The 11,294-nt window shown below is 55.1% G+C and overlaps 2 protein-coding genes across 3 annotated transcripts in view; one reads left to right on the forward strand and one right to left on the reverse strand.

The window, feature by feature from the left end:
* Positions 1 to 3,116, forward strand: part of WDR38 (WD repeat domain 38) — a 4,954-nt gene extending 1,838 nt beyond the window's left edge. The window contains exons 3-9 of one of the 2 annotated variants that reach the window (XM_011988678.1): positions 901 to 1,017; positions 1,128 to 1,225; positions 1,508 to 1,588; positions 1,737 to 1,868; positions 1,971 to 2,120; positions 2,605 to 2,652; positions 2,743 to 3,116. In XM_011988678.1, the coding sequence (XP_011844068.1) occupies positions 901 to 1,017; positions 1,128 to 1,225; positions 1,508 to 1,588; positions 1,737 to 1,868; positions 1,971 to 2,120; positions 2,605 to 2,652; positions 2,743 to 2,871 (755 nt within the window). In that variant the 3' untranslated portion in view covers positions 2,872 to 3,116. The remainder of the gene's footprint in view (positions 1 to 900; positions 1,018 to 1,127; positions 1,226 to 1,507; positions 1,589 to 1,736; positions 1,869 to 1,970; positions 2,121 to 2,604; positions 2,653 to 2,742) is intronic. The other variant, XM_011988679.1, reaches the window with a different exon arrangement.
* On the reverse strand, positions 3,116 to 7,994 carry RPL35 (ribosomal protein L35). Its single transcript, XM_011988677.1, has 4 exons — positions 7,899 to 7,994; positions 7,408 to 7,544; positions 6,136 to 6,217; positions 3,116 to 3,294 (listed from the first exon to the last, which is right to left on the reverse strand). Exons 1-4 carry the CDS (start codon positions 7,899 to 7,901, stop codon positions 3,145 to 3,147), a joined length of 372 nt encoding a protein of 123 aa, XP_011844067.1. The 5' UTR covers positions 7,902 to 7,994; the 3' UTR covers positions 3,116 to 3,144.
* Positions 7,995 to 11,294: the final 3,300 nt, after the last annotated feature.

Below are 11,294 nucleotides of genomic sequence, written 5' to 3' on the forward strand. Positions count from 1 at the left end.
AGGATGGTCTCGATCTCCTGACCTCGTGATCCGCCCGTCTTGGCCTCCCAAAGTGCTGGGATTACAGGCTTGAGCCACCGCGCCCGGCCTCGTGTTGGGATTAAAGGCGTGAATCACTGTGCCCGCCTCGTTGTATACATTTTTAAGTGTACAGTTCAGAGAATCCAGTACCTTCACATTGTCATGACACCAATCTCCAGAACTCTTTTCCTCTTGCAAAACTGAGCCTCTGTCCCCACTAAACAAGTCCCCAATCTCCCTCCTCCTAGCCCCTGACAACCACAGTTTTTCTTTTTGTCTCGATGAATCTGACCTGTCTGGGTGCCTCTAAGTGGAGTCACACAGTATTTGTCTTTTTGTGACTGGCTTATTTCACTTAGCATGATGTACTTAAGTTTCAGCCATGTCGTACCTACCACTGTTTTGACTTTGATCTTGGTCAAGTCCTGTCACCTCGCTGAGCCATTTCCACTGCAAGCAAAGTATCTAGCACCCAGTGAGGACTCAGTAGATGTAACTATTTTAATTATTATTCAGAAGACAAGAAAAAAAAATCAGGCAATTATAGGCAGTCTGATTAATGCTGCAAGGAGGGAAAATCAGGGGCTGGGAGCTCAAAGGAGGCAATTCACCTAGGCAGCGGTTGTTAGGGCAAGTTTCTGGGAGGTCCTTACTTTGACTTGGGTATTGATGATTTTTCAGATGAGCACACTGAGGTTGGGTGTTCCAAGGCTGACGGCCCAGCCCAGGCCAAGCCATGGAAATCCAGGCATTTCTGGGAGGCTGGAGTTTGGGTGAGGGGCGGCTGGCAACGAGGCTGGGAAAATTAGCAAGGATTGGACTGTGTGGGCAGAAGGTGGCGGGCAGTGCTCTGTCACCTGACTGTGGCCACCCACCCAGGCCCCGTGAAGTTCTGCCGCTTCTCCCCTGATGGCCACCTCTTCGCCAGCGCCTCCTGTGACTGCACTGTCCGCCTGTGGGACGTGGCAAGAGCCAAGTGTCTGCAGGTCCTGAAGGGTGAGTGAGCTGGGAGCCAAGCAGCCAGGCCTGCGTTCCCTTTCAGACGGTGCTATGTCCTGTGTCATGTCACCTTTCCTCCTTCCCCGACCCCGGGCTGGTGCCTGCAGGTCACCAACGGAGTGTGGAGACGGTCAGCTTCAGCCCTGACTCGAGACAGCTGGCATCAGGTGGCTGGGACAAGCGGGTGATGCTTTGGGAAGTGCAGGTATGTCGAGGGCCTGGGGCCACCAGCTTGGGACTCAAGGACCAGTTCCAGAGAGGATGTCACCAGTGTTGCCCTCCCGGCTCAAACCCTCCACTGGTTCCGCAGGGCCCATGCCCACAGCGGGCAACCAAGGCTGCCCCCACCTGGCCACAGCCGCCTCTCCAGGCCTCCCTGCACACAGCAGCCCTCGGGCTTTTTGCACGAGGTCCCCTTGCCTGGACTGTCAAGGCCCAGGTAGCCAGCTGCCCTCTGCTGCCTCCTGAAGCTCAGGGCTCTCTCTAGTCTGGCCAGATGCTACGCCTCTTAGTTGGGCACCGAGACTCCGTCCAGAGCAGCGACTTCTCACCCACGGTGAACTGCCTGGTGAGACTATCCTCTGCCCTGGGCCCCACCTTGGTGGCCCCATACCCACTTGGAGAGGAGCGGTGGGAAGGGGATGGACTCCGGGACCCACCTAAATGCGGAGTGGGTGGGGAGCTGGTGGGGCCAGACTCACAGAAGCTGCCTGCAGGCCACCGGCTCCTGGGACTCCACCATACGCATCTGGGACCTGCGGACGGGGACCTCAGCCGTCTCCCACCAGGCGCTAGAGGGACACAGTGGCAACATCAGCTGCCTGTGCTACTCAGCATCTGGCCTCCTGGTAAGTGGGTGTCCTGGGTTCCAGGGTGGTCCCCTGCTGGCAGCCAGGCCCTTAAGGCTCCCAGGCCCCAAACCCCAGGGATCAGAGCTGTCTGCTGTCCAGGCCTCCGGTTCCTGGGACAAGACCATCCACATCTGGAAGCCCACAACCAGCAGCCTGCTTATCCAACTGAAGGGCCACGTCACCTGGGTGAAGAGCGTAGCCTTCTCTCCCGACGAGCTGTGGCTGGCCAGCGCCGGCTATTCCCGCATGGTAACCACCCCAGGCCTGTCCCGCTCCTACCCACCCACCCTCCCTCCACCAGGAGCCCTCAGCACTCACTCCAGAAGGCCCACATCCCCACTTGCCCTAGCTAGGAGGGGGCAAGGGCAGGACCCAGGTGCCAGCCTCTCCACCTAATGGCCAGCACAAGGTCAGGGCTGGCCCACTGGCAACTGCATTGACATTTCCATGACCCAAATGGCATCAGGCAGAAGGGAACTCCTGCTCTGAAATTTCAAATACAGCCCACAAACAAAACCCACACCAAGCGGCTCAGATGTTCTTTGGGCCAGGGGCGGTGGCTCACACCTGTAATCCCAGCACTTTGGGAGGTAGAGGTAGGTGGATCACCTGAGGTCACGAGTTCAGGCAAAGACTCCATCTCAAAAAAATGTTGTCTGGGACTTTCCTGGAGGTGGCTTCAGATGCCACAGTGGCCTGGCGAGGCTTCCTGCCATGCCCCCTCCTTTTCCAGGTCAAAGTCTGGGACTGCAACACAGGAAAGTGCCTCGAGACCCTGAAGGTAAGGCAGGGCGCTGTGGCACTGAGGGAGCCATGGACAGCTTCTCCCAAGGCAGGACTTGCCTCGAGCCCCACCCTCTACTCTTGGCAGGGAGTCCTGGATGTGGCCCACACCTGTGCCTTCACCCAAGATGGGAAAATCTTAGTGTCTGGAGCTGCCGATCAGACCAGACGTCGAATGTCCCGCACGACCAAATCACCCAGCGACCCTCAAACCTAACACCACCTGGGAGGGCGCTGACCTCACCTGCTCCCCTCAGTGGCACGCCGCTTCCCACCACAGGCCCAAAGTGACTGTGCCGGCATCCAACAGATCCCCATGGCCAGGACTCTCCCGGCCCCAACCACAGCAGACAACAGCAGCGGGCGGCATGCTTGCTGGAACCCATCAGACACCTGGTCCCCAGAACCAGACCCACCCGCCTCAACCCAATCAGTGGAAGTGCCAGGAAACAAAGCTGTTTCCAGCTGTGCTTTATTGACAACGCGCCACTCAGGCCTTGACCGCGTACTTCCGCAGCGGGTACAGCCGCTCCTTCCGCTGCTGCTTCTTGGTCTTCAGGTTCTCCTCGTGCTTGTTGAGCCGGCGGCGCATGGCGCGTGTCTTCTTAGGCCGCAGGTCCAGGGGCTTGTACTTCTTGCCCTGGGAGACAGATGGCAGGGTGACTCCAAGAACCCGGGTCTGATAGCAGCAGCTAACGGGGCTCGGGAGGGCCATCCAGAGCCACTCAGGAGGACGCTGCCGTCAAAGGACTGGCAGCAGGCCACATACTTCACTAGCTCAATTTAATCCCCCCAAATTTAAGCCTGGTGGGGCCATCCTCATTTCATGTAAGTCTGCCGACCTGGGCTGAGTGCCCAAGTCTTGGCAAAGCTGTGGAAGAGCTGGGGCTTGCACCTCAGGCAAGTTGACTCCCAACTCAGTGCTCCTTCCACTGCCCGATTCCCAGTCAGGAGGACAGTCAGTCACATGACAATCTAGTACAGGGTGCGCAGCACCTCCCAAGCCCCGGGTGTGGTTACTGCTACCTCGGCTCTGGTTAGTGAGTATGCTGGGGGCTGAGGCAGTATTCCATCCATCGGTAGGCAGGGCCCACCAGGTGCTGCCCACATGAATGTCCAGCCTCAGAGGCCTGGCTGGCCAAGGCCACTCGCCCCACCCTCTTCCTGCTTTGGGGCCCCTGCCCACAGCTGTCACAGAGCCATCATCTGTCTCTCCATCCTTGGCTCCCACTCCTGCCCCACTTGCTCTCCAGCAGGGGGTTCTAGACCATGATGGCTCTCACTGGTCCCTCCTGTGTTCTGCAAAGGTCCCCTGCGCCCCCTTCAGGACTGGGCCCTGTGCTGCGAGCTGGCTTGGCAAAGAATCTGACCCAGTCCCGGCTCAGGGGTCGCAGCCTAGTGAGGAAGACTGAACAGGTAATAAATGGCCCGTGGTGTGGGGGAGGAGAGATGAAGGAAGGCGTCTCTTAAAGACGAGCATTACCCTCAAAGGCAAGCACGGCGGGGGCCAGGGGAAAGGGCGTGCAGGCTCTCCCTGACCTGAACAAGTCAGGTGCGGGACAGACCCTAGCTAAGCTGGATGCTGAGGTCACAGGGCCCCAGGCCCCTGCAGGTGGCCAGAGGACTGCAGAAAGATCCCTGGACAATGAGGGCCAGCCCTGGAGGGTACCTGGAGGCAGGAAAAGTCTTTGTCCCCCCACATCCCTCATTCCTGCTGGCACTGGCTGGGCATTCGGCCTTTTCACATTGGCTAACCCCCAAAAGTTCTGCTGTCCCCCAAACAACCACTAGCCACACGGAGCTGTTGACATTAACGATTGACTTTTGCCACACACATGCTAGTGTCCCCTGAACAGCTAACATAGCTACACTATGGCTTTTTTCATTTTTTTGAGATGAGGCCTCACTATGTTGCCCAGACTGCACTTTAACTCCTGGGCTCAAGCCATCTCCTGCCTCGGCTTCCCAGTAGCTGCGGTTACGGGCCTGTGGCACTTCATCAGCCATGGCTGCTGTTTCCATGTCAAACCTTCAAGTTATTCAAACACTAACTTGGGTAGTGATGTGGAACCATTTTGCACATTAAAGACCCTCGGGCATGGTGGCTCACACCTGTAATCCCAGCACTTTGGGAGGCTGAGACGGGCGGATCACAACGTCAGGAGATGGAGACCATCCTGGCTAACAAGGTGAAACCCCGTCTCTACTAAAAATACAAAAATTAGCCGGGCATGGTGGCAGGCGCCTGTAGTCCCAGCTACTCGGGAGGCTGAGGCAGGAGAATGGCATGAACCCAGGGGGCAGAGCTTGCAGTGAGCCGAGATTGTACCACTGCACTCCAGCCTGGGCAACAGAGTGAGACTCTCTCAAAAAAAAAAAAAAAAAAATTAAAGACCCTCATCAGGTAACTTTGGGGGAGATTATCCTGGGTAATCCCAGAAGGCCCGATCCAATCAGCTGAAAGCCTTAAGTGCAGGGCTGAGGCTCCCTCCAAGTCCCCTCTGGGAACAGCAGCTTCAACCTGGGCCCTGAGTCCCAGCCAGCCCCCACAATCACCTAAACCCATTCTTCAGAATACGTTGGATGTGTGTGTACACACCGTCTCCCACTAGTTTTGTTACTCTGCTTGAACCCTAGTAAGACGAATGTTAAGGACAAGACCAGAAAATGGTCATTAAAATTCAAGACTAGGCCGGGAGCGGTGGCTCAAGCCTGTAATCCCAGCACTTTGGGAGGCCGAGACAGGCGGATCACGAGGTCAGGAGATCGAGACCTTCCTGGCTAACACAGTGAAACCCCGTCTCTAATAAAAAAATACAAAAAACTAGCCGGGCGCGGTGGTGGGCCCCTGTAGTCCCAGCTACTTGGGAGGCTGAGGCAGGAGAATGGCGTAAACCCGGGAGGCGGAGCTTGCAGTGAGCTGAGATCCGGCCACTGCACTCCAGCCTGGGCGACACAGCGAGACTCCGTCTCAAAAAAAAAAATTCAAGACTAAGAGGCGGGCCAGACACCTGTGCACACCTCCCAGGAAAACTCAAGCCGACCCTCCCCAAAGCAAGGTTTGGAACCGCGGCCCATCATGCCATTGGTTGTGGGTGTCTAGGCCTCAGGGTCCTCATCTGAAAAAAGAGCATGGCACTGACTGACACCCAGTACTAGTAAGAGGCAGTGAAAACCTTCAACAGCCAGTCCCATCACTGTCCAAGCCACTCAACTGGGAAGGCTGGACTCAAAACCAGTCTCCAGCCAGGATACCCCAAGCCCCAACGAATTATTGACATGTGCAGCCGGAGGAAGTGGTCTGCAGAGCCACATGCCAGTGCAAGACACTGGTAGAAGGGGGAGCCCGGCAACAAACTGGGAAGGCTAACCACTCTCAGCCCCAGGCACCAAGGAAAACCTCTTTATCATGCCCCCTGGCCAGGGACGGCTAGCACTTAGCTTCCTGAAGCCAACCTTCCCTATGCCCCAGCAGACTCACCTTGTAGAATTTCCTGAGGTTTTCTTTCTGAGTCTGGTTAATGACTGTGAGAACACGGGCGATGGATTTGCGGACGACTCGTCTACAAAACAGATGTCAGTGAAGATGGGGAAGAGACACAGCACTTCCCAAGGCTCAGGACCCATATATAGGGCAGGGATAGCTGCAGCCTCCCCTATCAGCCCATCCATATTCACTCAGGAGGAAAGTGTTCTGGGAGTGAGGTCTGAGGGGAGAAGAGAGGGACATGGGATGGGCATTCCAGGAATGGGGCAGGGAATCCAGTGCTGTTGAGCTGTAAAGTGTCAGTTGAGACAGCAGAGGCTTTGAGGAAGTGCAGGCTGGATAAATGAGGCAGATCAGGAAAAGACCTTCAATCCCAGAACACGAATTTATCCTGAGGGCTAAGACCTGATCAATGCCAGTTTCAATGAGCTGATGGGAGGGAATCATGCCACAAAACAGGCAATCAGGCTAGTTTGGGGAATCGCAGGAGAAATGAGACATTTGCAAACTGGAGTCACTACAAGCCAGGAGACTGAAGCAAGCAACAAGCTGGGCAGAAGTTATTTGTAGTCATGGCAGGATGAGGGAGTCACCTAGTAGTCGGCTGAGGATTCAGTGTGCAACCGTGCTTATCCAATCCTCCCACCCCTGCCCCTACTAAGGTTGTTTGGGGGAAAAGAGGACGACCACCTTTTTTTTTGGAGACAGGGTTTCACCTGCCAACCAGGCTGAAGAGCAGTGGCTCCATGATAGCCTCCCAACTCCTGGGCTCAAGTGATCCTCCTGCCTCAGCCTCCAGAGTAGCTGGGACTACAGGCCTGCACCACACTCATCTGATTTTTTTTGAGAAGTGGACTTTGTACCCAGGTTGATGAACTCCAAACCCACATTCCTTTCACAAGTCTCCCGCACTCTTAGCCATGTAAAATAACTTACGCTGCCACTCCAGGGTGCAAGCCACCCATCTACCAAGAGGCGAAAGGTGAATTAAAAACTCAAGTGTTGGTAGGAAGCGGAAGGAAAGGGTCCAGGTAGCTTTGAACGTAGCATTAAGGTGGGTCTCCGGGGATGCACTCCAGGCACAAGGACTGCCAAGGTCAAGGCAGATAAGAGGCTAAGCACACAAGGGTTCTCCCATGCGCCCCAAGATGCACGGAGTGAGCATCTAAGCGGTCAGCTCCTTAAGCCAACTTTGAAATCCTCCGACGATCCCGATGCACACGTGATCCCTACCCACGAGGGCTGTGATCCGGCCGCCTCACTTACATCTTAGAGAGCTTGGAGGCCGCACCGCCTGTCACTTTGGCGACGCGCAGCTGGGACAGTTCCACCTTCAGGTCGTCCAGCTGTTTCAGCAGCTCCTCCTTCTTCTTCCCGCGAAGATCTCGAGCCTTGATCTTGGCCTGCGCGCAAGAGAGCGTGTGGCTCAGCCAGGCCGCGGGGCCGTATCCCCTTCACCTGCGTGGCCAGCCCCCAAAGGCGCGCGATTCGCCATCGACTACGAGTGCGCCGGAGCCCCACCCAGGACTCACGATAGTCTCCCCCAACGGCCGTGCTCGGCTACAGTAACCCAGGCCCCGGCCGCGCGCCTCTCCCAGCAGAGAAGCGAAGAGGCGGGCTATGGTGGCGCGAGACCGTCCTGCGCGGCGCCCCACAGGCCCGGCTGGCAGACAGAATCCGGGGACTCAGCCCGCACCGCCTGCCCCAACCCCCGCGCCTCACAGCGATCGGATGGCGCCCGATTCCGCCGCTCTCACCATTGCTGCACAGGCCGCCGATGCCGCCGCCGCCGCCCGCTCCGTGGGAAAGAGGAAGTAGGCGGGGCTAACCTCCACAACTACTGCCGGGTGGCGGCGGGCGCGGCCAATGGCGCCGCAGCGGGGGAGCCCCGGCTCCGCCCCATCTCCCCGAGGAGCGCCGTGGTACGGCCAGCCCCGCCCGGAAGGGCTGGAGCCCCGCCCCGTGGTGCTGGCATTTTTTCGCAGCACCGCTTGATAGCGAGGTCGGCGTCACGCTCCAGGCGCGCAGTTGGGGAAACCGAGGCCCAACGTGGGCGGCAGCTTACCAGAGATGGCACACGGAGGACTCGAATTCGTCCGTTCAGTCATTCGTTCATTCATTCATTCGGGAAACCTTGCAGATCTCCCAATCTGGGCAACTCTGAACTGGGCGCCAGTATCTGGGGGTGCTGAGGGGAGGAGGGGCCAGAGTTTTCAAAAATGATGAACCGAGGCTATGTCGTGGAGGAATTTAAAGTGCGAGGTGGGCGGGAGGGGCCGGCTCGGGCAGTTATAATCCAACTCCATAAAGGTTCTGGGGAGGCAGTATGTGGAGCTGCAAAGAGCATTTACATCTTTTATTTTTATTTATTTATTTATTTATTTATACATCTTTTATTTTTATTTATTTATTTATTTATACATCTTTTATTTTTATTTATTTATTTAGAGACAGAGCCTCGCTCTGTCGCCCAGGCTGCCAGGCTGGAGTGCAGTGTCGCGATCTCGACTCACTGCAACCTCCGCCTCCCGGGTTCCAGCGATTCTCCTGCCCCAGCCTCCCGAGTAGCTGAGTAGCTGTGATTACAGGCATGCACCACAACGCCTGGCTAATTTTTTGTATTTTTGGTAGAGACGGGTTTTCGCTATGTTGTCCAGGCTGATCTTGAACTCTTGAGCTTAGGTGATCCGCCCGCCTCGGCCTCCCAAAATGCTGGGATTGCAGGTGTGAGCCACCACGCCTGGCCCCCAGCCTTTTTTTGTTTTGTTTTGAGACAGGGTCTTGCTCTGTCACCCTGGCTGGAGGGCAGTGGCGCGATCTTTGCTCACCAAAACCTCCGCTTCCCGGGTACAAGCAGTCCTCCCACCTCAGTGTCCTGAGTAGCTGAAACTACAGGCACAAGCCACCAAGCCTGGCTAATTTGTTTATTTTTTGTAGAGTTGTTGCCCAGGCTGGTCTCCTGGGCTCAAGCAATCTGCCCGCCTCGGCCTCCCAGAGTGCCTAGGATTACAGGCGTGAGCCACCTCGCCTAACTATACAGCCTTTTTTATTTTTATTTTATTTTTTATATATTTTTTGAGATGGAGTCTGGCTCTGTCTCCGAGGCTGGAATGCAGTGGCACGATCTCAGCTCACTGCAACCTCCGCCTCCCGAGTTCAAGAGATTCTCCTGCCTTAGCCTCCCCAGTAACTGGGACTACAGGTGTGTGCCACTATGCCCAGCTAAATTTTTCTATTTTTAGTAGAGACAAGGTTTAGCCAGGCTGGTCTTGAACTCCTGACCTCAAGTGATCCACCTGCCCCGGCCTCCCAAAATACTGGGATTACAGGCGTGAGCCACTGGGCCCGGCTAGTACAGCCTTTCTTAAAGTGAACCTGACCAGGTTTCAAATTCTTGCTCCGCTGCCAAGGTAGTAGTTGAGACTCTTGGGAAATCTCTTCCCCTCTCTTGAGTCTCAGTTTGCTGACATGTGAAATGAGGCATTTATGAGAATTAGAGGAGATACCTGTAAACCTATTAACCCCAAATCCGATGCATAACAATGGCTCAAAATATCATCGGTGTTCATGTTCCCAGAGGAAGGAACACTTCAGGAGAGCCCAGAAAGTGAAACGGGGATTCACAAAGCAGGGCATGTTTAGGTTTTCTGATTAATGTCTGCCAACCAGTAGGCATTAATCAGTACTCCAGTGCCACTCCCTTGCCCTTAATAAAGACACGCCACCTCTTAGAGCTATGGTTGAAGCCAGATTGTCCTCTTGTTACTACCAGGTGTAACCACCCATAAGGAGACTTCTCCCATCTCCTATGAGTAGCAACCTCCTCTGTGCAATCCTCTCCTTAGCCCCAAACAGGCTGAAATAAAATGATACATTTATGTGTCTGTTTCCACAGCCAACCTAGAAGTTCTCTGGGGACAGAACCTTGGCGGACACCTGACTTAATTTTTCTAGTCTTCAGGCCCAGCACATGAATGCTTGTTGGATGAGTTAATGAACCTAGACCCACACCAAGGTGAGGCAGGCTTCCAGGAGGTGGAGGGATACGGGGGAGAAAAGAGAGGAGAGGGCAATCCTGTCATGGCTTAGTCTTTTTCTTTTTTTTTTTTTGAGATAGAGTCTCACTCCACCCAGGCTAGAGTGCAGTGGCACGATTTCAGCTCGCTGTAACCTCTGTCTCCCAGGTTCAAATGATTCTTGTGCCTCAGCCTCCTGAGTAGCTGGGATTACACAGGTGTGTGCAACCATGCCTGGCTAATCTTTGTATTTTTTTCCCCCCCAAAATGGAGTCTTGCTCTGTCGCCCAGGCTGGAATGCAGGAGCATGATCTCGGCTCACTGCAACCTCTGTCTCCCGGGTTGAAGTGATTCTCCTGCCTCAGCCTCCCGAGTAACTGGGATTACAGGCACACGCCACCACGCCCAGCTAATTTTTTTTGGTAGAGACAGGGTTTTACTATGTTTCACCTGGCCACCATGTTGGCCAGGCTGGTCTCGAACTCTTAACCTTGTGATCTGCCTGACTCGGCCTCCCAAAGTGTTGGGATTACAGGTGTGAGTCACTACACCTGGCCGGCATGGCTTAGTCTTAAATGCAAATCTAGGCCGGGCACGGTGGCTCATGCTTGTAATCCCAGCACTTTGGGAGGCTGAGGCAGGCGGATCACCTGAGGTCAGGAATTCGAGACCAGCCTGGCCAACGTGGTGAAACCCCGTCTCTACTAAAAATACAAAAATCAGCCAGGCATGGAGGTGCGCGCCTGTAATCCCAGCTACTCTGGAGGCTGAGGCAAGAGAATCACTTGAACCCGGGAGGCGGAGGTTGCAGTGAGCCGAGATCGTGCCATTGTACTTCAGCCTGGGTGACAAGAGGGAAAACTCTGTCTCAAAAAAAAAAAAAAATCAAATGGTTCACGGTGGCTTTCCTGTTTTTCAAATGCTTATACTAGAGTTAATGACTCTGCATATCTTTTTCGAAACTGAAGTCATTTGTGACTCTTCCTCTTACATGCCACATCTAGTCAACCAGCAAATCTCATCTACTGTACCTTCAAAATTCACCCAACTTGAAACCAGGTGAGGTGGCTCACGTCTGTAATCCTAGCACTTTGGGAGGCCGAGGTGGGTGGATCACCTGAGGTCAGGAGTTTGAGA

This window comes from Mandrillus leucophaeus, unplaced genomic scaffold, assembly GCF_000951045.1.
Source record: "Mandrillus leucophaeus isolate KB7577 unplaced genomic scaffold, Mleu.le_1.0 Scaffold335, whole genome shotgun sequence".
Lineage (NCBI taxonomy): Eukaryota > Metazoa > Chordata > Mammalia > Primates > Cercopithecidae > Mandrillus > Mandrillus leucophaeus.

Excerpts from the sequence above, each read along its gene's own strand:
- RPL35 (XM_011988677.1), bottom strand. Across the intron at positions 6,218-7,407 it reads GCCTCCAAGCTCTCTAAGAT|ACGAGTCGTCCGCAAATCCA; the intron begins GTAAGTGAGGCG and ends TCTGTTTTGTAG. Across the intron at positions 3,295-6,135 it reads ACCTCAGGAAATTCTACAAG|GGCAAGAAGTACAAGCCCCT; the intron begins GTGAGTCTGCTG and ends TCTGTCTCCCAG.